The sequence below is a fragment of the Lolium perenne genome, chromosome 7, assembly GCF_019359855.2.
Source record: "Lolium perenne isolate Kyuss_39 chromosome 7, Kyuss_2.0, whole genome shotgun sequence".
Classification (NCBI taxonomy): Eukaryota; Viridiplantae; Streptophyta; class Magnoliopsida; order Poales; family Poaceae; genus Lolium; species Lolium perenne.
The window spans coordinates 87,982,239-88,006,187 of NC_067250.2; the positions used below are offsets into that span (position 1 = coordinate 87,982,239).

Consider the following 23,949-nt stretch of genomic DNA (forward strand, 5'->3'; position numbering starts at 1 on the left):
GCATCATGTAGTTTAAACCTATTAGTGGAGAACTACCGTAGAGCTTGTTGAAATTTGGTTTGCATGATTGGTCTCTCTAAGGTCTAGATATTTTCTGGTAAAAGTGTTTGAGCAACAAGGAAGATAGTGTAGAGTCTTATAATGCTTGCAATATGTTCTTATGTAAGTTTTGCTGTACCGGTTCATACTTGTGTTGCTTCAAACAATCTTGCTAGCCAAAGCCTTGTACTGAGAGGGAATGCTTCTCGTGCATCCAAAACCTTGAGCCAAAACCTATGCCATTTGTGTCCACCATAACTACCTACTATGTGGTATTTTTCTGCCATTCCAAGTAAATACTTCATGTGCTACCTTTAAACAATTCAAAACTTTATCACTCCTTATTTGTGTCAATGTTTTATAGCTCATGAGGAAGTATGTGGTGTTTTATCTTTCAATCTTGTTGGGCATACTTTCACCAATGGACTAGTGGCACATCCGCTTATCCAATAATTTTGCAAAAAGAGCTGGCAACGGGGTTCCCAGCCCCAATTAATTAACTTTCATTAATAATTCTCTTCACATGTTTTGCCCTGATTCATCAGTAAGCAACTTAATTTTGCAAATAGACACTCCTCCATGGTATGTGAAATGTTGGAAGGCACCCGAGGATTCGGTTAGCCATGGTTTGTGAAAGCAAAAGGTTGGGAGGAGTGTCGTCCATAAATAAAACTAAAGTACATGTGTAAACAATCTACCTTGCTGGTAGAGATAACGTCCTTCATGGGAGCCGCTCTTTGAAAGTCTGTTTGACAAGGGGGTTAGAGTGCCCACTACCATTCATTGACAACAACAAACACCTCTCAAAACTTTACTTTTATGCTCTCTATATGATTTCAAAACTTGAAAAGCTCTAGCACATGATTTAATCCCTGCTTCCCTCTGCCAAGGGCCTTTCTTTTACTTTATGTTGAGTCAGTTTACCTACTTCTTTCTATCTTAGAAGAAAACACTTGTGTCAACTGTGTGCATTGATTCTTACATGCTTGCTTATTGCACTCATCATATTACTTTGTGTTGACAATTATCCATGAGATATCCATGTTGAAAGTTGAAAGCAACTGCTGAAACTTAAATCTTCCTTTGTGTTGCTTCAAAACCTTCTATTAAGAATCTATTGCTTTATGAGTTAAATCTTATGCAAGACTTTTTGATGCGTGTCTTGAAAGTATTATTCATGAAAATTCTTTGCTATATGATTCAATTGTTTAGTCATTACCTTTTTGTTAGCAAACTATAGACCATTGCTTTGAATCACTTCATTCATCTCATATGCTTTACAATAGTATTGATCAAGATCATGTTGGTAGCATGTCACTTCAAAAATTATTCTTTTTATCGTTTACCTACTCGAGGGCGAGTAGGAACTAAGCTTGGGGATGCTTGATACGTCTCCAACGTATCTATAATTTCTGATGTTCCATGCTAGTTTTATGACAATACCTACATGTTTTATATACACTTTATATCATTTTTATGCATTTTCCGGGACTAACCTATTAACAAGATGCCGAAGAGCCAGTTCATGTTTTCTGCTGTTTTTTGTTTCAGAAATCCTACACAGGAAATATTCTCGGAATTGGACGAAACAAAAGCCCACGGTCTTATTTTCCACGGAGGCTTCCAGAACACCGAAGAGGAGACGAATAGGAGCCACGAGGCGGCCACACCCTAGGGGGGCGCGGCCCCACCCCTGGCCGCGCTGCCATATGGGGTGGGCCCCTCGGGACCCCTCCGAGGCCGCCCTTCCGCCTATATATTCCCCCAGATGCGAAAACCCTAAAGATATCGGTCTCCCGCCACGAAAAGTTACGTAGCCGCCGCCATCGCGAAGCCAAGTTCGGGGGACAGAAGTCTCTGTTCCGGCACGCCGCCGGGACGGGGAAGTGCCCCCGGAATCCATCTCCATCAACACCACAACCATCTTCATCGCCGTTGCTGTCTCCCATGATGAGGAGGGAGTAGTTCTCCCCCGAGGCTCAGGCTCTACCGGTAGCTATGTGGTTAATCTCTCTCTCCCATGGTGTGATCTTTATGTGATCATGAGCTTTGTATCACTATTAATCTATGAGCTACTCTAGTGATGTTATTAAAGTAGTTTATTCCTCTTCCATGATGTAAAAGGACAGCGTGTGCATCATGTAGTACTTGACGTAGGCTATGATTGTAATCTCTTGTGGATTATGAAGTTAACTATTACTATGATAGTATTGATGTGATCTATTCCCCCTTTCATAGCTATTGTTGATAGTGTGTATGCTATGTTAGTACTCGGTCTAAATTGCAATGGTATTATCTTGGATTATGATTTGATGAGGATATCCCTATGAGTGGTGTTTGTCAAGTACTTGATGAACTTTGAGTGGAGCTTTCGTAGCCACTACGTGATGATTAGTGATTCCAATAGGAGAGTAATTTAGAGTAGCACACAAGTGAAGTTTTGTAATCTAGTTGAATATGTAGATGTTGCTCTTGTCTATTATGCACTCTAGAGGTTACTTTAATATGAACTCCGGACGTTGTGGAGCTTGTTTACTCCGGCTTGAGGTGTGCTTTTGCAGCCCTACACAATGAATGGTGTTTGTTATCCAACAAGAGAGTGTTTGAGAGTAGCATTTATTTATTCAATTATGTGATCATTGTTGAGAGTGTCCACTAGTGAAAGTATGATCCCTAGGCCTTGTTTCTAAGTATTGAAACACCGTTTCCAACAAGTTCTGCTACATGTTTACTTGCTGCCATTTTTATTTCAGATTGCAATTACTACTTATAATCATCCATATTACTTGTATTTCACTGTCTCTTCGCCGAACTAGTGCACCTATACATCTGACAAGTGTATTAGGTGTGTTGGGGACACAAGAGACTTCTTGTATCTTAATTGCATGGTTGCTTGAGAGGGATATCTTTGACCTCTACCTCCCTGAGTTCGATAAACCTTGGGTGATTCACTTAAGGGAAACTTGCTGTTGTTCTACAAACCTCTGCTCTTGGAGGCCCAACACTGTCTACAGGAATAGAAGCGTGCGTAGACATCATGGAGTTATTTTTGGCACTTCGTATTTGGTCACTTTCCTTTTTCTTTTGATCCCGTGCCGCCTCTCAAACGGTGATACCGCAACTGCTAAATGGGACCTGCATGTCATCCTCTTGTACTATAAAACTTTCTTTTCTTCGATTTTTTTGGCACCTGATATTTGGTCACTTGCCTTTTTCTTTCGATCCCGTGCCCGCCTGTCAAACGGTGATACCACTGGTGCTAAATGGGACCCGCATGTCATCCTCTATGTACAATCAAGTTTCTTTTCTTGGAGTTTTTTTACCCCTAATTTCTGGCTACTTTCCTTTTCTTTTGATCTCAAGCCGCATTTGAAACATTGAGACCGCTGCTGCAAAATGGGACCCGCATGTCATCCTCTATGTGCAATCAAGTTTATTTTCTTGGAGTTATTTTTGGCACCTGATATTTGGTCACTTGCCTTTTTCTTTCGATCTCATGCCACCTTTGAAACGTTGAGGAACCTGCTGGCTCATGGGACCCGCATGTCATCCTCTATGTACAATAAAAGTTTTTTTTCTTGGATTATTTTCCACCCTCTGATTTTTGGCTATTTCCTTTTTCTTTCGATCCCTGCTGCCTTGCAAACGTTGAGAATGCTGCTGCCTCATGGGTCCCACATGTCATCGTCTATGTACAATCAAGTTTCTTTTCTTGGATTATTTTTGGCTCATGATATTTGGTCACTTGCATTTTTCTATCTATCTCATGCCGCATTTGAAACGTTGAGTAAGCTGCTGCTAAATGGGACCCGCATGTCATCCTCTATGTACAATCAAGTTTCTTTTTTTGGAGTTATTTTTGGCACCTGATATTTGATCACTTGCCTTTTTCTTTCGATCTAGTGCCACGTTTGAAACGTTGACACCGCTACTACAAAATGGGACCCACATGCCATCCTCTATGTACAATAAAATTTCTTTTCTTGGATTATTTTTGGCTCCTGATATTTGGTCACTTGTATTTTCTTTCGATCTCATGCCACCTTTGAAACGTTGAGACCGCTGCTACAAAATGGGACCCATATGTCATCCTCTATGTACAATACAAGTTTATTTTCTTGGATTATTTTTGGCTCCTGATATTTGGTCACTTGCCTTTTTCTTTTGATCTCATGCCGCCTTTGAAACATTGAGGAACCTGCTGGCTCATGGGACCCTTATGTCATCCTCTATGTACAATCAACTTTCTTTTTTTGGAGTTTTTTTTACCCCCTAATTTTTGGCTACTTTCTTTTTCTTTTGATCCCAAGCCGCATTTGAAACATTGAGACCGCTGCTGCAAAAATTGGACCCGCATGTCATCCGCTATGTACAATAAAGTTTCTTTTCTTGGATTATTTTTTGGCTCCTGATATTTGGTCACTTGCCTTTTTCTTTCGATCTCATGCCACCTTTGAAACGTTGAGGAACCTGTTGGCTCATGGGTCCCACATGTCAGCTCTATAGCTTTTGGCATCGTAACTTCTATTTTTGGTTTACATTCCCTGCTCTGTAGATCTAGCCATCATAACTTTATCTTGTTCAGTCGTTGTTACGGAAATTATGGCTCGCTATTATGTTGTTCGTGCCAATTTTTTACTCCATGAACATGTTGGCTTGCATTCCCTGTACTACAGGTGATGTCATTGTTTTGTATCTAGTTCATCGTAAGCTAACAAAGTAAGGACTTAGTTTGGCATGCTATCACTCTGCTATCTAGCTTGTAGTACAAATAAACTTGTCATACTACTAGATAATAATTTTGTGTGCCATCTTGTTCTTCAAAAGCTGCATTATTGACTTGTTTCTCTTACTTGGCATGACGCTCACATATGGAATGCTGAACATATTGGTTTGCATTCCCTCTTATACAAGTTCACAGGACATCCCACTATATTTTGTATCTGGTCCATCCTAAGCTCCAGCATTAACTATCCTCTACGTGTTGCTCATTACAAGTTTATATCCCGAAACATCTTGATTTGCATTCCCTTCACTATAAGTTCAGGAGTATTATTCAGTTCACGGCCAATTTGAGGTAATTGCACTTGGCACATGTTGGTTCGCATTCCCTCCTCTTTAGCTTTTGCCATCGTAACTTCTATTTTTGGTTTACATTCTCTGCTCTGTAGATGTAGCCATCATAACTTCATCTTGCTCAGTCGTTGTTACAAATTTATAGCCTGCTACTATGTTGTTCATGCCAATTTTGTACTACCTGAACATGTTGGTTTGCATGGGACTCGACAGTAGTAAGTCTGCTGTTTCATTCTAACGTGCTTTGTTATATTGGTTGTTGGTATGCGGCATGCACTCTTTGTTTGCTTATTGGTAGTCTATATTAGCCCCATACCGGTAGACTATCTGTGCGCATTACAATGATCTTGTTATAACGATGAAATGATGAGTTCCAAATTCTTTGGTAGACAACATTGTAGTGTCTTTGCCATTCCATTGTTGTTGTCTTAACTTGTAATGTCTTTGTTTCAAATATAGGTGGTCCACGGACAACTTAAAAGATTGCCGAATCGCTTCATTGTATTACTAGGTTTAATTACCATTCAATTTCTCTGGGTTTTGTAATATTTTTTCATCCATCACCTGATGTAATATTTAGTTAGTTTCTATAGTTCTTTCGCGCATTTTTTCTATGGTGCTTGTGGTAAGTGAGGCGATCCGACAGAAATCATGTGCTGCGTAAATATTCTCAGTATCTTTCTATGTTCTGCGCAATCTAAATCACAAATTCCCATCCCTTCAACGACCCAATTAAGCGAAATCACATATGTGCCGGCCGCAAAATCCTAAACAGCAACTAAACGGGCTAGCCCACTTACTTATTAGGCCAGCCCACTTGCTTTAAGGTGGACCCCACTCACTAACTAGGTTGGCCCTGTAACAGAAAAGTGGGCCCACGTGCTTATTGGGCCAACCCATTTGGTAACTGGGCCGACCCGTTAGCAGGAAAGTGGGCCCCACAAGCTTATTGGGCCGACCCACTACCTTGTTGGGCTAGCCCACCTGCTTTATGGTGGACCCCACTTACTAACTGGGTCAACCCGTTAGCAGGAAGGCGGGGCCCACCTGCTTATTGGGTCGGCCCACTAACCTGTTGGGTCAGCCCACTTGCTTTATGGTGGACCCCACTTACTAACTAGGTCGGCCCGTTAACATGAAGTGGGTCCCACCTGCTTATTGGGCCGGCCCACAAACTTGTTGGGCCAGCCCACCTGCTTTATGGTGGACCCCACATACTAACTGGGCCGGCCCGTTAACAGGAAAGTGGGCCCCACCTTTTTTTTAGCCGGCCCACTAACTTGTTGGGCCAGCCCACATTTTTTATGGTGGACCCCACTTACTATCTGGGCTGGCCTGATAACAGGAAAGAGGGCCCCACATGTTTAGTGGGCCGGCCCACTAACTTATTAGGCCAGCCCACTTGCTTTATGGTGGACCCCACATACTAACTGGGCCGACCCGCTAACAGGAAAGTGGGCCCCACATGCTTAGTGGGCCGGCCCGTTTGCCTATTGATCGGTTAAACGAAGGCATTCGGCCCGGCCCACGTGCTTAGCGGGCCGACCCATTTAAGTTTTGACCAGTCAACCTTAGAGGTTAGGCCCGGCCCACGTACCCAATAGACCAGCCCAGTTATATAGTTGACCGGAACTAAGTCAGCTGGCCCGACCCGCAAACTAAATGGGCCGGCCCGCTTAAGGCGTGGCAGGCCTCGTGTGGGCCTACCATCTACCACGGGGTTTCAGCAGGTTAACGGTGTTAACTGGCAGTTAACGGCGTCTGCCACGTGTTAGTTTGCATGACGTCAGCAGTCAACGGGCTCCCGAAAACACTTCTGCAACGCTCCGATTTTCCGTGGCAGAAGGGCGCCCGAACGCGACGAACCGAAAATAACGTGGTAGGACTTTGCCTGGCGCAGTTTGGACCACATAACCCATATCGTCGGGTTAGGCCCATAGTCGACGAAAAAAGGGCCATACCTGACGAAAATTGGACGTTGAGTATCAGAACTTTTCTTGTAGTGGGTGGTAGGAGGGATAGGAGATTTATTAGCTTGCATAAAGCTCATCATCATCTCCCTTAATTCACTCATGGAGTCATTCATCGAGGAGATTGGCGATTTCAACTCCTTGATGTCCTCCATGGATGCATGCTCCAAACTAGCAACCCCCTCTTCGAACATACTCTCTTAGGCGGTAAAGCCCTAATAAGAGCCGAGGCTCTGATACCAATTGAAATGATCGTATGACACCTAGAGGGGGGGGGGGTGAATAGGTGTAATCTCAAATTTTAATTTTTTTCAATTTAGGCTTGACACAAAGTTAAATTCTCTAGATATGCAACTATGTGAATCCACCTATATGGCAAGATACAACCAACAATACAAGATAAAAGTAGTAAAGGCAGTGAGAGGATAGAGGTGACCAAGGTGGAGCGCACAGAGAGACGACGATATGATTCCCGCAGGCCAACCAATGCCACGAAGGCTCACCCAGTTCTCCGGTGAGCAACGCCACAAAGGCCTAGCCCACGCTCCACTAAGCGGTTGCCTTGTGGTCGCAACTGGCACCTTTACACAAAGCTTGGGGCACACATCCACAACCAAATTGGAGGCTCCCAAGATGTAACCACGAACCTTTACACAAAGAGTAGCTTCGAGGTCACCTAAAAAAGATCCACTAAAAATTTTGATGAGACACAAATTTCTTTTCGAATATGTATGCACTAGGTACACCATATGAACTCACAAAAAGCATGCTTAATACAAATGAATGGGTTTTCCACGCTGCCACCACTCGACCAACCTAGAGGGGAACACCATGGTAAACCCCGGGCAAAAGCGTACAAATCTCAATGCATAATCCGAGGATCTAGGTTGTACATATGATATTTGGGCAAAACAGCCATACCATGTTATATTTGAATTTGAAATTCGCTCAAAAATATATTTGAATTTGAAACCGCTACAAATCTTAGGAAGTAGTTGGAGGCAGGAAGACAAGGCCCACCCGTCAGTGAGCCATGGGAACGGGGAGCCACACAGAGAGGTCCATGTCATCTCTTCCGGATGGGTAAATTCCGAAACTAACCCTGCCCCTTCCCTAATCTCCATTGAAGCCCGACGAGCAGAAAACAGAGGGAGAAAAAAGAGGAGAGAGAGAAAATAGGAGGAAAAATCTCACCTCCTCTTCCTCCGTTGCCCTGCTCGATCCCTCGCGAGAAATTCGCCACCAAATCTTTCGATCTGTTGGATCCAATCCGCTGATCCATCGATCGGTTCAAGCGAGGGCCCTCGGTCGCCCGGGGTTTCGATCCGGTCGGAGTCGGAGGAGATGAATGGCGCCGGCGGGAGCCAGCAGCAACAGCAGCAGCAGAGGCTCAGGCAGCAGCAGCAGCAACAGCAGCAGCAGCAGGCCCTCCTGATGCAGCAGGCGCTGCAGCAGCAGCAGTATCAGTCCGGCGTCCTCGCCGCCGCCGCCGCCGCGGCCATGACTCAGGTCGCTCTCTGTTTCCTCGCTTTCTGATCTATTTGTTTGCTCGTGCATCCGGGTGCAGCAATGCACGCCGATCTAGTTGCGAGCGCGGAAGATTGTTGCTTGCTTGGTGCATCCCCCCCTTTTCCCCCGAAGTTGTTAGGTTAGGTGTATCTTGTTCGTTAGCGAGTTTTGCTCGATTACTGAAGTTTCTTCCGTGGAATTGAGCAACTAATGTTGCCATCTGTCGTTTCATTTGCATGGTAGCACATGTCTTGTTGTGCTCCAGCTGGTTGGAACATTGCTCCATTGTTATTGGGAGTCCAAGAAAATTGGCTTTGGTAGAGGGAGGTGATTCGATGTAATTGGACATAAAGACAAGTTTTTTTGTTTTGTTTTCCAGGGTTTCCATTGCGTTTACCAGTTTTTTGTTTTGTTATGCACCTTGCCTCCTTATGAGTTCAGTATGTTTTACATCTATTATTTATATACGCACATTTGATGGCTGTAATGCATGCCATCTTGGTGTGCAGCTGCAAACTTTTTGTTTGCTTTGAGTTTGGATTTTCCTTAGTTACCCCCTCGCTACCTTGGCTAACTGTGCATTCTTGCTGCATAACAAACACCATTTTTTAAAATTAAATTGCTTTCGGTGTCTGTGTTCCTCAGAGCAAGTGCTACTGATGTTTCCATATGTATAAAGTTTGTTAATTGATTTTGCCTATTAATGATGATATATTGATCTTTGCTCACAAATTCGTTAGCTGAATGAGGGAACAGTGTTTCATGTGCACATCACATAGGTTTAGCAGATTAAGAGAAAATAGGGTGGGAGAGAGAGACATGCTTGGATGGAACACAACATGTAGTCGTATTTATAATAGCATAACAAATATGACTTTGGAGAACTGGATTTTAATTCCATTAAATTTGATTAAATCTTACCATTGTCTCTGTGCTATTTATTTTGCTTTGCTCCTCAACATGTTTTGGCATCGGCGTGTATCTTTTTTATTTTTTTACATTTTAAATTTTGCAGATGGAGCCTGTTTCGAATGGCAATCTCCCACCTGGGTTTGATCCATCCACATGCCGCAGTGTGTGAGTGATTCCGGCGTTCTTTTCTGTTTTTACCCCCATAGCCATATGTGATTTATAGCTTAACCTTCCCCTTTTTTCCTTTCAGTTATAGAACTGTGGTTTAATTTTAAAATTAATGTGGAATTGCGTAGTGTAACAGGGTTTAATGTTTATATTATATGTGGAAGTCCAGAATGAAACAAATGTGGTAAACATTTGATCATGCATAGTTTATTGTTGAATCTGGTGCTAAAAGTCCTGTTCTGTAGTTATTAAATCTAAATATACGTGTTTGATATCTATCTTTATTTTTGTACTGAATAATGTTTTTTGGAATCTGATTTGATCACGATTTTATGCCAACTAGGTATGTGGGAAACGTACACCCTAATGTCAGTGAAAGCCTTCTGATTGAAGTATTCCAGAGCACTGGTCCAGTGGAAAGATGCAAGCTCATTCGGAAAGAAAAGGTGCATTTCTACACCATATGGAAGAATAGAACTACAATGAGAAATGATTGTTTTTAAAGGGTTTCACCTTTCAATCACCTTGATGGCTCATGTCCATGCACCTCTTTGGCTGAGCCATAGGTTTGACAAAAGTTAGAGAACACCAATGTCTTAATATTCCAACATTCCTAATGTTCTTTAGCCCGTGTCTGCCATGTGTCCTACTCGCCGTGAACATGCTAATTGGAATTTCTCCTTGTTATGTGTCTATGAATGAATTTTACCTAGCCCTTAGTCTTAGACTTGTGCATATACTTACTTCAGTAACAATGCATTGGGACAATGCCTTTTTGTTTTCTCAAAATATACTGGTATTTTTTGGCATACGACTGATCATGTTGCTAAACTGGCAAAAGCCTACTGTTATCTGTCAATTTTCATCTGTTTGACAAAAAATATTTCTTCTCCTTTGACAGTCTTCTTTTGGGTTTGTTGATTACTATGATCGGAGATCAGCAGCTATTTCAATCATGACCCTTCATGGGCGTCACATGTAAGTAATTTTTTAAACTAATTTCAGCAACACAGGTTTCAGAATCTTGAATTAGCTGCTAATGATGTTCATCATGAAACATGTCACTCAGATACGGTCAAGCAATCAAGGTGAACTGGGCGTACGCAAGTACACAGAGAGAGGATACGTCTGGTGAGATATTATTTTCAAACCCTTATCATGTCATTTCTTCATTTTATAAGTTAACCCTTGTTTGGTTAACCATGACCATTGAATTGTTCCAGGGCATTTCCATATTTTTGTTGGTGATTTAAGTTCTGAAGTGAATGATGCAACACTTTATGCCTGTTTCTCAACATATTCTTCTTGTTCGTAAGTCTTTCTCCTTGTAACATGTTAACACGTCTCTTAAGTTCTATTGTACAGCCTATGCTTTAAACTGCTGACTTGCTATTCAAGCAATTGTATTTGTTCTATCTGTATCAGCTGTATCTCGTTGGTACGCTGTATGAATATAGTAATCTAGCATGACACATTTTGGAAATTATTCCCCCTTTGTTCCCATTTCTGCTTTTCTGTAGCTTTTCAGTTGTTCATTTGTGTCATTTGTGATCAGTGATGCTCGAGTCATGTGGGACAATAAAACTGGACGCTCCAGAGGTTATGGCTTTGTCTCCTTCCGCAATCAACAGGTATGAACAACTCACGCCATTTCTCTTTGCATTTAGCAGTAGTTTTGCCATTTTGAAATAAATGAGTCTACCTATTATTCTGGTATTCGAGCCATTTGATACAGTTGGATTGTGCATACCCCATTTGCACAGTTGGTGTACTTTAACTCAGTGAATTCTTCTTGTTTTGTGGTACCAACTACCAAGTACTATTAGTTTGAACTTTGAACTATATTTCTTATTTGGTTCTCATGTTTTTTTTTTGTTATATTTATCTTCCTATCATGCAAATTATTATCTGTAGTACTGGAATTTTTCTGGCTTCTTGCATCACCTATAGTCAAATCCAAACTTTGGTTGCAATTTTGCATTTAGCATAACATCACATGAAGTTTGATGACTAGCTGCAGTTTCCTTTAGTAAACTCATTAGGGCATAAATAACCTTTTCTTTGAGAAATGGGTACTACTATTATGATCAGTCCTACATTTACAGTTACAAGTAAAGAAATGGGAATAAAGTTATAAGTTAGAGTGCAGTGTTGTATCTGTATTGTCGCTAAATACTACATTGTTTCTTCGTGCAGGAAGCTGAAACTGCTATAACTGAAATGACTGGTATGCCAGCGCTGGAGCTTGCGATTGATTATATTTTTCTTTGTATTTTCTGCTGATATTCTAATGTTGCAACTTTCCGAGTCTTGTAAACTAATATATTCCAACAGGTAAATGGCTTGGCAGCAGACAAATTAGGTGCAACTGGGCAACAAAGACTAATGCAGAAGAGAAACAGGAAGCGGACAATCATAACACAGTTGTACTAACAAATGGTAGTTCGAGTAATGCAGGTAAGTTGTCTGATAATGACAATATTTTTTTTTTCATGGCAGATTTGTTTTCACATTTCTTGTTCAGCTCAAAAAATGCGATGATTTGAGCTAGTAAGGCAGGTGTTGATTTTAGCTTTGTCCTCTGTTGTGCAGCAATGGAGTCGAACCAGGATACGGGAAGTAAAGAGAATCCAGAGAACAATCCTGATTTCACTACGGTGTATGTTGGCAACATTGGACATGAGGTAAAGCTAAGTTTCTGCTAGCGGAATTTCCTTACCTCATGTGAGGAAGTTATTTCTCTGCCTTTTCCTGTCAGCAGAAAATTTTAGGATACCTTTTTTGCTTAACTTGTCAGGTTAATCGGGATGAGCTTCACCGTCAATTCTACAACTTAGGGGTTGGGGCTATTGAGGAAGTTCGTGTTCAACAGGAAAAAGGGTTTGGATTTGTAAGGTACAGTACCCACGGCGAAGCAGCATTGGCTATTCAGATGGCCAATGGATTGGTTGTTCGTGGCAAGCCACTAAAGGTAACTTCCAAAGCAAATATTTATTCTCCTTTTGCTATCTTTATTTATTCGTTACACAACTGTTCATGCATTTCATTCTCTTATCCTGTAGTGCTCGTGGGGCAATAAGCCAACTCCGCCCGGGACATCTTCCAAGCCACTGCCACCGCCAGTCGCTTCTTATCAGCCCGTAGCAATGGCTGGTGTGCCACAAGGCTTCTCAACAGCTGAACTTCTGGCTTACCAGAGGCAGCTCGCCTTAAGCCAGGCTGCGGCTGGGCAGCTCGCCGGACAGCACGGTCTCGCTGGTCAGGTATCCGCGGGGCTCCTTGCTGCTGGTTCCCAGGCTCTCTACGATGGCTACCCGAACCAGTCGTCGGCGCAGCAGCTGATGTACTACAACTAGTATATAGGGTTATTATCAGAGGAAGGCGTTTGTAGTGCTCAGCTTGTTCCATGCAAGCCTGGCCTTCCTCTCTTTTCGGTTCCTATTTTCTATTTTCCTGTACGATTTGGGCGAGAGCTTTTCTTCACGGGATTGTGTTTTATTTTCATTGTCTTCTCGTTACTGTACTATTGACCATTTTCTTGTGTAATTTCGTTGGTAGCCCTGCTTATTATTAGAGTAACTGATGTATTCTTATGTGGATGTGCGATTGATTAATGTAATGCTCTTCTGTTCTTCCCCTGAGGATTGTCTTCGGGTGCAGGGTGCTCATGCTGGTTTATTGTGATGTGTTGTGTGGTTGGATGTTCAGATGGTCTACAAAATCATGTGGTTTGAGCGGCCAGACGCATAATGACCGGGTTGTTCGTGGAGACTCAAATGCGGTCCAAATATGCGCCTTGGTCTTTGTGGTTGCGCTGCGTGGCCGCTCGCGTCTCGGTGGACGTTTCGTCTGGCCCGCGTTTCGTCTGGCCCGCCTGACAGCAACCCTAGCTTGATGTGTCTTCTTAGCAGCGCTAGTATTGGCGCCGCTTCATCAGTTTGCGCCACGTTGACCCGTCTGACAGTGACCCTGCCTCGACGTGTCTTCTCAGCGGTGTCAGAACTAGCAATGAGGCTGACGCGACGTTAATGGCGATGCCTCGCCTGCCGGGCGGCCGTCGTCCACCTCTGCCAACGAAGTAATGGCGGCTACCTAATCTCATCTCCCACACAAATCCAAGCCGTCACACAACCTCCACCATAGCGCCACTCCCCACAACCCCGCGAGGGAATGCATAATTGATCTAGGTGCCCGGCGAGGAGGTCGAGGCCTCGGGCGCGGTCACCGCTGCTAGGGCCACCGTGCTGGAGCAGCATCACCCCGTCGATCGCCATCGCATGCGGCGTCATCGTCTTCGGAGGAGGCGAGGTGCTTCGAGTTCATCCTCTGCTTCGACGAGGACGCCCTCGACATCAAGAGGCTGCCGGACAAGTTCGGCGAGTTCGTCGACGGTGTGAGGCGACCGAGTTGCAGCTGCGGGAGTCCAGATGTGGCTTTTGCTGGTAGCATGTCGAGGTCTTGTTCGACGAACACGGAAAGATGTACCTGCACACCGGGTGGGACAAGTTCTCCTACGCCCACAACCTCGAGGCCGGCTACCTGCTCACCTTCCTCTACGAAGGCGACGGCGAGATGATCGTCAAGGTGTTCGACAAGACATCCTGCCGCAGGCACTACCACACGGATGAGTCCGGTGAGGACACCGACAGCTAGTGTTGTTTGAGTGTTCTTTCTTTGCAGTGAAGATGGTCACCGGCCAATTGAAGCCACCAGTGTAGGTTTCTGAATATTTTTTCCCGCACATCTAAGGATAGGCACACAGAACCCAGCTGGATTTTCTAGTTTGGGCGATTGGGTGTGGATGCCTAGGAGCGTTCTTTGCGTCCAACCCTAGTGAGGTTTTCTTATTTTGCAATTTTGAAACCATGTTCTAAACTTTGAAACCCAGCTGTATCTAAACTATGCCTAGATACATCCATATTGAAGTCAATTAATATGAATCGGAGGGAGTAGTAGTTTCTGTAATTTTTCTATCTATAATTAAATGAAAAAGAAAAAATAGGTAAAAATATTTTCATGTCTACGAGGCGACACAAAGGGATCGCGCGATCATTTTGAACGTCTGTTGGAGATGTCCCGATAACATGTCTGGGTGTCTGGGCAACAACGTTGTTAATTTGCCATCAGATGTGTACTCTGCCTGTCTCCTGAACACTAGTGCTGGTGCCTGGTGCAGGCTTGCAATTTTAGTCGATTTATCACCTCCTAGGTTGATTTATGACGAGTTTTTGGATGGCCAGAGTTTTCTTTCATTCTCGTATGAAATTTCTATGGCACATCCGTTGGGCAGGGTCATCGCTTTGGTATATCCTGTAAAAATGAAGCCGTGTATCCACGACACGGTGAGGTGAGGTGAGATGGGTACCCTCCTCCCTCCACGGCCGCCGCCTTCCACCGGCCGCCCGCCTCCCCCCGCCACTCGTCTTCTCCTTCTCCCGGAGCACCACCGTGCGCAGCTCGCCATCCCATCCTTCTCGCATCATCAGGTCCGTCTCCTCTCTCCATATTCCTCCTGCAGCCAACTCCCTCTCTTTCTTGAACCTCACCTCGACTCCGTTTCTTCGCAGACGCCGGCGCCGAGGCGCGCCGCCCTCCGTCCAACAACCGCGTCTCCGGACGCCGACGACGCCGCGGCCCTCATGGTCGCGCGCGCGGAGGCCGGCGACTTCGCGCGCGCGCAGTCCATCTGGGCGCAGCTCCTGCTCAGCTCGGCCGCGCCGTGCCTCGCCGCCGCGGCGCCCCGCCTCCTCCCGGCGTACGCGCGCCTCGGCCGCTCCGACGAGGTCCTCCTCGCCGTGCGGGAGCTCTCGGCGCGGGACCCCGCCCAGGCGCAGTCCCTCTACCCACTCGCCGTCTCCTGCCTCGGCGCCGCCGGCGAGCTGGCGCTCATGGAGGCCGCGCTCAAGGAGATGTCCCGCGCGGGGCTCCGCGTCGACTCCGCCACGGGCAACGCCTTCGTGCGCCACTACGCGGCCGCCGGCACCGTCTGGGAGACGGAGGCGGCGGTCGGCCGGCTCAGGAAGACGGGCCTCCTCATCTCCGCCGACGCCATCCGCGCCGTCGCGTCCGCGTACGTCGCGCGGCGCGAGTACTACAGGCTCGGCGAGTTCGTGCGCGGCCTCGGCCTCGGCCGCCGCAATGCCGGCAACCTGCTCTGGAACCTCTACCTCCTCTCCTTCGCGGCCAACTTCAAGATGAAGTCCCTGCAGCGCGCGTTCCTGGAGATGGCCGACGCCGGGTTCCGGCCGGACCTCACCACCTTCAACATCCGCGCCGCCGCGTTCTCCAAGATGTGCATGTTCTGGGACCTCCACCTCACCGCCGACCACATGCGCCGCGACGGCGTGGCGCCGGACCTCGTCACGCACGGCTGCTTCGTGGACGCATACATGGAGCGCCGGCTCGCGCGCAACCTCTCCTTCGCGTTCCGCCGGCTCGACGGCGAAGGCCAGCCCGTCGTGGCCACGGACGGCATCGTGTTCGAGGCGTTCGGCAAAGGGGGTTTCCACGCCACCTCCGAGGCCGTGCTGGAGGCCGCTGGCGGGAAACGCCGGTGGACGTACTACAGCCTGCTCGGCATCTACTTGAAGAAACAGTACAGGAGAAACCAAATCTTCTGGAACTACTGAGCTTCATCAGTGCAACAATAGCGCAGTGTATTTAGATGCTAGTTCAAAGTACACGGTGATGAATGTTATGCTTAGAAACCAAAATCACACATGCATTGGAACCATGGAAGAGTCTTGGTAAGATCATACTCCCTCCGTCCCATGAATATTGTCTGCGATTTGTCTAAATTTGAATGTACCTAGACACTAAATAGTACTAAATATGTTCAAATTTTGACAAACCTCCGACATTCTTCGTGGGACGGAGGGAGTACAAAAAATGATTAATAACCTCTTATAAGTTACACAACATTGGTAGCAATTGTTCACAGATTCTGAATTGCTAGCTGGTACAAATCTACAACCTCACAGTGATGATCCTATGCTTGGAAACTAAATCATAGATGTAATGGAACTGAGGAAGAGTCTTGGTGAGATCAGACAAAAATTGATTTATAACCTCCTACAAGTTACAATGTTGACATCAATTGTTCACAGATTCCGAATTGCTAGCTGCTACAAATCTACATCCTCACAGTCACAAAGGAAACCTAAACAACGCTACTACATGCAACTCCCCTAATTCTGAGTTTCAGGATATGGCACTCCATAAACACTAACATGAGCTTAGAGGCATCTCATATCGAGCAATTCAGCATACAGAAGTGACATGTCCAGATAACAAAAGGGACCATCACACTAGGTAGGAAGACATGACATTCCAGCTAATTTTCATGTGCGCGGGCATTGGCGCGAGGAACCTTAGGAGGTTGGGCTTCTCCTTGGACCATGGAGTACCATTATCGTGCCAATCTCCCGTGTTACTCAGGAACTTCGCGATGTTAGGGACCACCATCTCCCGGCAATGCAGGTGCAGCAAAGGGACTTTAGAGAGAACACTGCCCTTCTGAACCTCCAAGCCTTCAGGACGCCTCAGCTTGTATGGTTCCCCGGTGAAGGGCTCAAAGTCCGGCTGGGGATTCTGCTTCCACCTTTGGTGCACAAACCACCCGTATTTGTAATCTCCAACGATGGGAGTGCCTAAGGCTTCTGCACAGTGGACTCGGAGCTGCAGAAGAGCGGAATAGTGAGACTGGTGACTTCAGTTGAAAAAATTCGATAACAAATACGGGACATGTGAATATATTCTACGCGTTACAATAAACTCAGGCATTTTAAGGTAAATATGCAACAATATATACGGCGTATCCATAATAGCATATGGCTAACATCTTCATAAATTTACAGAAAGGTGTTCACCAGAATTAGGTATTATAAGAGTACCTGATGCTTCCGCCCTGTTAATGGGCGCAACTCAATCCAGGAGCAGCCATTGATGGTGGGTCCCATCACCCGATACTGGGTTACAGCTTCTTGTGCACCATCTATGCCAGAGGGATGTGCTAGAATGACCCTCTCAGCTTTGCCATCATCAAGAAGTACCTAGTTCACCAAGAGAGAAATTAGGACCTATGACAAAACTTGCGATAAACCAAATGAACTGTTACTACATGTTGTTTCAATTCGTGGCAAGGGGCAAATGATGCAGCAACTGTGATGGTTGATGAGAGTGCTGACGACTACATCTTCTAGATGATACAATGGTTGAAGTAACAACAGAAAATGATCTTATATAGCAAATTTCATACGATCAAATGTTTTCCTTAATAATATACATGAGAAAATACCTTTGTTAGAGGAGCATGTATAACTCCTTCGCTCTCTTTAGGCACCCCGATGACCAACGCCCAGTACCTCTGCAAGTATGATTCACAGGCAGTATTCCATGTCTACAAGATCCATAGAAAATATAAGACACCATCAGGGTATTATCACAAAATAAAACGTGCAGTTTTAGATGGAACCCAACTTGCGAAGTAGCAAAAATCATGAATTTAGGTTAACCTGCGAAGCTGTTTTTGCTAATTTGATGCTAGTGAAGAGCCAGTGCAACCGGGTATAGCTTTCTCTTGTTCTCCCCATCAACATCAACCCACTAGTATCTCTGTCCAGTCGATGGACCTGCACTTACAAACAAAGGAAGAAAATTAGAAGAGAGAGCTTAAGATTATACATGGTATCGCAACATAATGAGAACCAGTCTTACCAATTTTGGACCCTCTTCATTTCCATATTTAAGTGCTGCTGCTGCAAGCACGTCCATACTATTATGTACAGGCAAATGCCCCTTCATGGGCACTTTTGGGGGCTTGTTAAGCACAAGTATGGCCGAGTCCTAAAATTTAGAAATTTCAGCATACTACGATGAATGTAAATCAGGGATAAAAATCACCAAACTCTGGATGAAACACTGAAATGATGACAATGTGAAACCTTTCATCAATAGACACGGTCAATAAGCAACTTGTGAATGACACTTTTACAGTACCGTTAACGTAATATAACAGGTGATAGACACTGATTTACACATATCACAATCCTGTATGTGCAAGTTAGTTTACCGCACTACTGACAATACCACAGCATCAGAGGCTTACACAACTGCCCACAGAAAAGCTTTTGTTACGGCAGTAATTATGCAAGCAACTAATCAGAAAACAACATACAACAAACAATTACCTTGTAGATGACAAGCCTTTTCAAGTACTCAATCTCATCTCTATTGGGATGCAATGACGCAGAGGGAATGGTCTCATAGCGCTTCTTTATCTCGGCCTCAGCCACAGACACAGGAAGATGAATTCTCATGCCAGGCTCCATCACTTCATGATGCTTGATCTGCAACAAACTGCTGAGCATATTTTTACTTCATTCACATAATACAACAACATTTCCCTGAAAGTATGAAAAAAAGAGAAGCATGGGATCTCCATTATATACCTTTTTTAAATGATGCTTCTGGCTCCGAATGCACTCCCCTGAAACCTCCTGCGCTGAGCACTCAGCGAAAACCTGGTCAACCGATAGCAGCTCATTTCATCTCTGATAGAAAAATGAACCTAAATATAGTCTGAACTGGTACTGAATTGAGAGAAGCTAACAACAAGAAGCTTTTCAACATGGAAAACTGTTGACAAAGCAAATGTCTCAACGGCATAAACGCATAGTATATGATCATTAACACAACTCTTCATCCTATATTATCAGTCTTGCAAAGTGTCACGGACCGTGTGGACCACTGTACCTAGTCGAGTTGGCTGCTGTGATAAAGGAGATACAGGACCAAGGCATGAGGGGAGAGTGAGGCAAGATTGTAATTGAAGGGGATGGAGGGCGAACGGTAGGGACATCAAAGAACTACTGTAGAATACGAAACGGAGGACCCTGGCAAGGGAGGCCACGACCCCTTCTTCCTCCCTGGTCTCTATCTCCATTGTATACCCCTACTAGAACCTTCTAGATCCTTGTACGCAGGATCAGCCTAGTCCTGCAATCCTTCCTCTGGTAGTGGCAATAGCAAGTGGGGATGTGGGATAATAACACAAAGGTAGCAATTGCATGAGCATGAAAGAAGCTACATTGCAGTTCACCACTACTACAATAGTCCACACATGAAACAAGCAATTCACGGGGCAGGAAAACAATAATCCAACTCTCGTGGCATGGTATCACTAACTGAACCAAGCACGGTAGCTGATAAAATGATCGGTACAGTACAGAGGAAGGAGGCGGGGCACCAATACGTACCTGCCTCTTGTTGAAGTGCGCCTGCACGACCTCCTGCGGCACGTCGTCGAAGCAGTGCTTCACCCAGCTCACCGCCGTCACGCGCCGCGGCGCCACCTTCCTCCCGGCGAGCGGGTCGGGCCCGGCGGGGAACGGCGGCAGGGAGAGCAGCTGCCGCGGCTTCGGCCCGGGCTTGGGCGCGCCGAGGCGGGCCACGTTGTTGCTGTCCACGCGCACCACCGGCGCGGGCGCGGGTGGCGCCAGGCGCGACAGCCGCCGGTTTAACGCCGGCCACGGGCACGGCCCCAGGCGGCGGCGCAGCATCATTTGGTGACGCCTAGTCCACACTGATTCCGGAGCAGTTGCCTGGTAAACCGCGCAACTAGGCCGACGTGATGCTAAGCCCATGGTACCAAGTGGATGGGCCGTTTGTTTATCCGGCCTGTAACATGGGCAGTAATTCTCAACCTTGATGCGACAGCCCAGTAAATTGAATTCTCGAGTCTCATTATTGGTGGGACCCGTGTGTCATTGCCTTGGGAAGGGGACCCTTCTTTTGTACTCTAGCTCTCACCATCTCTCCTACTCCCTCCGTCACGAAATATGTCGAAGGTTTTTTAAATTTTGGATGTATCTAAACACTAATACTAATAGATACATTTAAATTTTGATAAACCTTCGATATGTCTCGACTTTCGTGGGAGGAGGGAGTATAATTCTCCAGCGAGATCATTTGGTGATGCCCACTCCCCGCAGTTTCTCAAACCATACATGTATTTTGCAAAGATAGTATTCAATTTCTCCAAGAAAATCTCTAAGGATATAATTGATGTTATTTCATAATTTTGGTGGGGGTCATGATGATGACTACAAGAAATTGTATTGGCTCCCTTGGTGGAGGATGTGCATTACAAAATAAAGAGGAGGTACGAGGTTTCATGATTTGCATATTTCTAGCACGACCATGTTAGCAAAACAATTTAGAGACTGATGGAGGAGCCAAGCTCTTTGCCTCCTCGAAATAGGCTTTCGCCCTGCTACCATATGAGCCAAACTCTTTGTGTGCAAGGTTTTTTCGTTCTAAGTACTATCGTGATGGCAATATCATAAATTTAAAGTTGAAAGGTGGTAACTCATTTACTTAGCAAAGTGTTATCTATGGAATTTAATTTTTTAATCGTGGACGCATATGGCAAGCTAGAGAGGGAGATCAAATAAATGTGTGGAAGGATCCATGGATCCCAACGAATCCAACAAGAAGAGTCTACACTCCAAGAGGATCTATTCTCTTAGAAAGTTTCGGAGCTCATTAATCCATCCACGGATCATGGGGCGAGGAGTTGATACAAGATATTTTTTGAAGTGTGGGTGCTAATAGGATATTTGAGATTGCAATGGCTCCTTCAGGTATTCAAGATTTTGTAGCTTGGCATTTAACAAAATAAAATGGTTTATTCTCACTTAGATCAACTTATCACGCTAAATGGGATTCCTAGTTTTAAAGACAAAACCCTAATGTGATGGACATTGGAGGATCACAAGGAAGTGAAGTATGGAAGAAGCTTTGGGGTTTACAACTATCGTCCAAGATAAAGATTTTTGCGTGGAGAGCACTCCATGGGTTGATACCATGTTTGGGAGTTCTAGCAAATAGGTATATTGTTACTTCTAGACAGTGCCCAATTTGTAATACTGGGTCTGAAGATATCCTACACACTCTCTCCTCTTTTCCTCGAGCCAAATGATGACCCACAAGTATAGGGGATCGCAGCAGTCTTCGCGGGTAGTATAACCCAATTTATTGATTCGACACAAGGGGAGACAAAGAACACTTGGAAGCCTTAACAGCGGAGTTGTCAATTCAGTCACACTGAAACAGAACTTGCTCGCAAGAGTTTATCGATAGTAACAGTTTTATAGCGATAGAGTGAAATAACAGCAGAGTAACAAAGACAGCAGTAGTGATTTTAGTAAACAGCAGGATTAAAATACTGTAGGCACGGGGACGGATAACGGGCGTTGCATGGATGAGAGAAACTCATGTAACAATCATAGCAGGGCATTTGCAGATAATAATAAAACGGTGTCCAAGTACAAAGCAATCAATAGGCATGTGTTCCAATTATAGTCGTACGTGCTCGCAATGAGAAACTTGCACAACATCTTTTGTCCTACCAGCCGGTGGCAGCCGGGCCTCAAGGGAATCTACTGGATATTAAGGTACTCCTTTTAATAGAGTACCAGAGCAAAGCATTAACACTCCGTGAACATATGTGATCCTCACATCACTACCATCCCCTCCGGTTGTCCCGATTTCTGTCACTTCGGGGCCATCGGTTCCGGACAACGACATTGAAAGGATACGGATGTCGCCTAGAGGGGGGTGAATAGGCGGTTTAAAACTTTTACGAGATGGGCTTAACAAATGCGGAATAAAACTAGCGTTTACTTTGTCAAGCCCAAAGCCTATATACTATGGTTCACCTATGTGCACCAACAACTTATTCTAAGCAAAGGTTCACCTAAGTGCACCAACAACTTATGCTAAGCAATACAAGCAAGCATGTGATAGCAAGATATATATAACTTCAAGCACGATGGCTATCACAAGGTAAAGTGCATAAGTAAAGAGCTCGGGTATAGAGATAACCGAGGCACGCGGGAGACGAAGATTTATCCCGAAGTTCACACTCTTGCGAGTGCTAATCTCCGTTGGAGATGTGCGGTGGCTTAGTGCTCCCGAACGCCACAAGAGGCTCACCTTGAGGTGTGGTTGCTCGATGCACACCAACGCCACAAAGGCCTCACCCCAAGATGCGGTACTCACACCACACACCGAACGCCACGAAGGCGCCTCACCTAAATCTCCGGTGACCCTCACCACAAAGGCCTAGGTCACGGTTCCACTAAGGGATTTCCTTCGAGGCGGAAACCGGACCTTACACAAAGATTGGGGCACACATCCACAACTTAATTGGAGGCTCCCAACAAACCGCCACAAAGGCCTAGAATCCGTCTAGGGTTCCAAGAACCCAAGAGTAACAACCTTCTTACTTTCACCACCACGAATCACCGTGGAGAACTCAAACCGATGCACCAAATGCAATGGCAAGAACACCACAAAGATGCTCAAGTCCTTCTCTCTCAAATTCCAACAAAGCTACAAAAGCTATTGGGGGAATAAGAGAGGAAGAACAAAGGAATTCACAAAGAACACCAAGATCAAGATCTAGAGAGTTCCACTCACAAAGAGATGGATTTGATTGGTAGAAATGTAGATCTAGATCTCCTCTCTCTTTTCCCTCAAATGGGGGCAAGAATCATGGAGGGATTGAGAGATGGAGCAAGCTTCTCTAGTTCAACAATGGAGGAGAGAGAGTGTGAGAGAAGCACAGCCCAAGGAGGAAGAAGGGGGGTATTTATACCCCCCAAGAAAATCGAGCCGTTGGGCAAAACCAGGGCCGGATAATCCGGCCTAAGTAAGGGCCGGATTATCCGGGGGGCGGATTATCCGGCCTCAGGGACAAAACCTGGTCAAAATCCGGCCAAAAATCCGGCCCCTATCCAGAGCTGCTTTTCTTCCGGTCCTTAGCCGTTTGGGGCGCGGATATTTCCGAAATATCCGGCCCGGATATTTCTGAAAAATCCGGCCTGGCAAAACTGCAGAAACACCAAAACTAAAAGGGGCATAACTTTAGCATCCGGACTCCGATTTTGATGATCTTTGGCTTGTTTTGAAGCTAGGAACAAGCTCTACAAGATCATGCAGGAAACCATCATAGTCCAACAAGGGAGGATAGAAACAAATGATGAAAGGTTTGACCTATCTAAAAAAGACATACCGGTAAAACCTCCAATCTCGAAAATGCAACAAGTTGCCCGTGCAAAAACCATTCTTGATGAACTAGAGCTTGTCATGAGAATAAGCACAAGCTCTAAATCATCACATGGATAAGATCCAAATAACAACCAAGAAAGATGATGCAAGGATGCAAAGGTTTGAGCTCTCTCCGAACGATACAATCGAGTTACTCACTCGA

The 23,949-nt window shown here is 45.1% G+C and overlaps 3 protein-coding genes across 4 annotated transcripts; 2 read left to right on the forward strand and 1 right to left on the reverse strand.

Annotated features, from left to right (window-relative positions):
• The first annotated feature begins 8,192 nt into the window (after nt 1-8,192).
• LOC127316738 (RNA-binding protein 208) lies at nt 8,193-13,315 on the forward strand. The gene is made up of 12 exons (XM_051347203.2): nt 8,193-8,594; nt 9,610-9,671; nt 10,018-10,120; nt 10,576-10,652; nt 10,744-10,805; nt 10,898-10,985; nt 11,230-11,305; nt 11,871-11,901; nt 12,009-12,131; nt 12,267-12,358; nt 12,472-12,645; nt 12,737-13,315. Exons 1-12 carry the CDS (start codon nt 8,430-8,432, stop codon nt 13,028-13,030), a joined length of 1,347 nt encoding a protein of 448 aa, XP_051203163.1. The 5' UTR covers nt 8,193-8,429; the 3' UTR covers nt 13,031-13,315.
• A 1,638-nt stretch (nt 13,316-14,953) lies between these two features.
• Nucleotides 14,954-16,431, forward strand: LOC127316737 (pentatricopeptide repeat-containing protein At3g42630). The gene is made up of 2 exons (XM_051347202.1): nt 14,954-15,160; nt 15,242-16,431. The coding sequence occupies exons 1-2, from the start codon at nt 15,032-15,034 to the stop codon at nt 16,301-16,303; spliced, it is 1,191 nt and encodes a 396-aa protein (XP_051203162.1). The 5' UTR covers nt 14,954-15,031; the 3' UTR covers nt 16,304-16,431.
• Nucleotides 16,432-16,714: 283 nt separating this feature from the next.
• On the reverse strand, nt 16,715-20,271 carry LOC127316735 (RNA pseudouridine synthase 3, mitochondrial). Of its 2 annotated transcripts, none has more exons than XM_051347200.2 (8): nt 19,931-20,271; nt 19,124-19,195; nt 18,863-19,021; nt 18,390-18,518; nt 18,188-18,304; nt 17,971-18,072; nt 17,567-17,725; nt 16,715-17,351 (listed from the first exon to the last, which is right to left on the reverse strand). In XM_051347200.2, the coding sequence occupies exons 1-8, from the start codon at nt 20,234-20,236 to the stop codon at nt 16,977-16,979; spliced, it is 1,419 nt and encodes a 472-aa protein (XP_051203160.1). In that variant the 5' UTR covers nt 20,237-20,271; the 3' UTR covers nt 16,715-16,976. The 2 variants fall into 2 exon arrangements, with proteins under 2 accessions (XP_051203160.1, XP_051203161.1); XM_051347201.2 differs by having other exon boundaries at nt 18,863-19,031; nt 19,931-19,982.
• Between the last annotated feature and the right edge of the window lie 3,678 nt (nt 20,272-23,949).

What these genes read in the sequence shown, in the direction of transcription:
- LOC127316738 (XM_051347203.2), top strand. Translation starts at nt 8,430, where the DNA reads ATGAATGGCGCCGGCGGGAGCCAGCAGCAACAGCAGCAGCAGAGGCTC. An exon ending in CCGCCGCGGCCATGACTCAG is followed by an intron (nt 8,595 to 9,609) that starts GTCGCTCTCTGT and finishes TAAATTTTGCAG; the next exon opens with ATGGAGCCTGTTTCGAATGG. An exon ending in TTCGTGGCAAGCCACTAAAG is followed by an intron (nt 12,646 to 12,736) that starts GTAACTTCCAAA and finishes CTTATCCTGTAG; the next exon opens with TGCTCGTGGGGCAATAAGCC.
- LOC127316737 (XM_051347202.1), top strand. Translation starts at nt 15,032, where the DNA reads ATGGGTACCCTCCTCCCTCCACGGCCGCCGCCTTCCACCGGCCGCCCG. An exon ending in CATCCTTCTCGCATCATCAG is followed by an intron (nt 15,161 to 15,241) that starts GTCCGTCTCCTC and finishes GTTTCTTCGCAG; the next exon opens with ACGCCGGCGCCGAGGCGCGC.
- LOC127316735 (XM_051347200.2), bottom strand. Translation starts at nt 20,236, where the DNA reads ATGATGCTGCGCCGCCGCCTGGGGCCGTGCCCGTGGCCGGCGTTAAAC. An exon ending in AGAAGCATCATTTAAAAAAG is followed by an intron (nt 19,022 to 19,123) that starts GTATATAATGGA and finishes AGTTTGTTGCAG; the next exon opens with ATCAAGCATCATGAAGTGAT. An exon ending in ATGAAGAGGGTCCAAAATTG is followed by an intron (nt 18,305 to 18,389) that starts GTAAGACTGGTT and finishes TTGTAAGTGCAG; the next exon opens with GTCCATCGACTGGACAGAGA.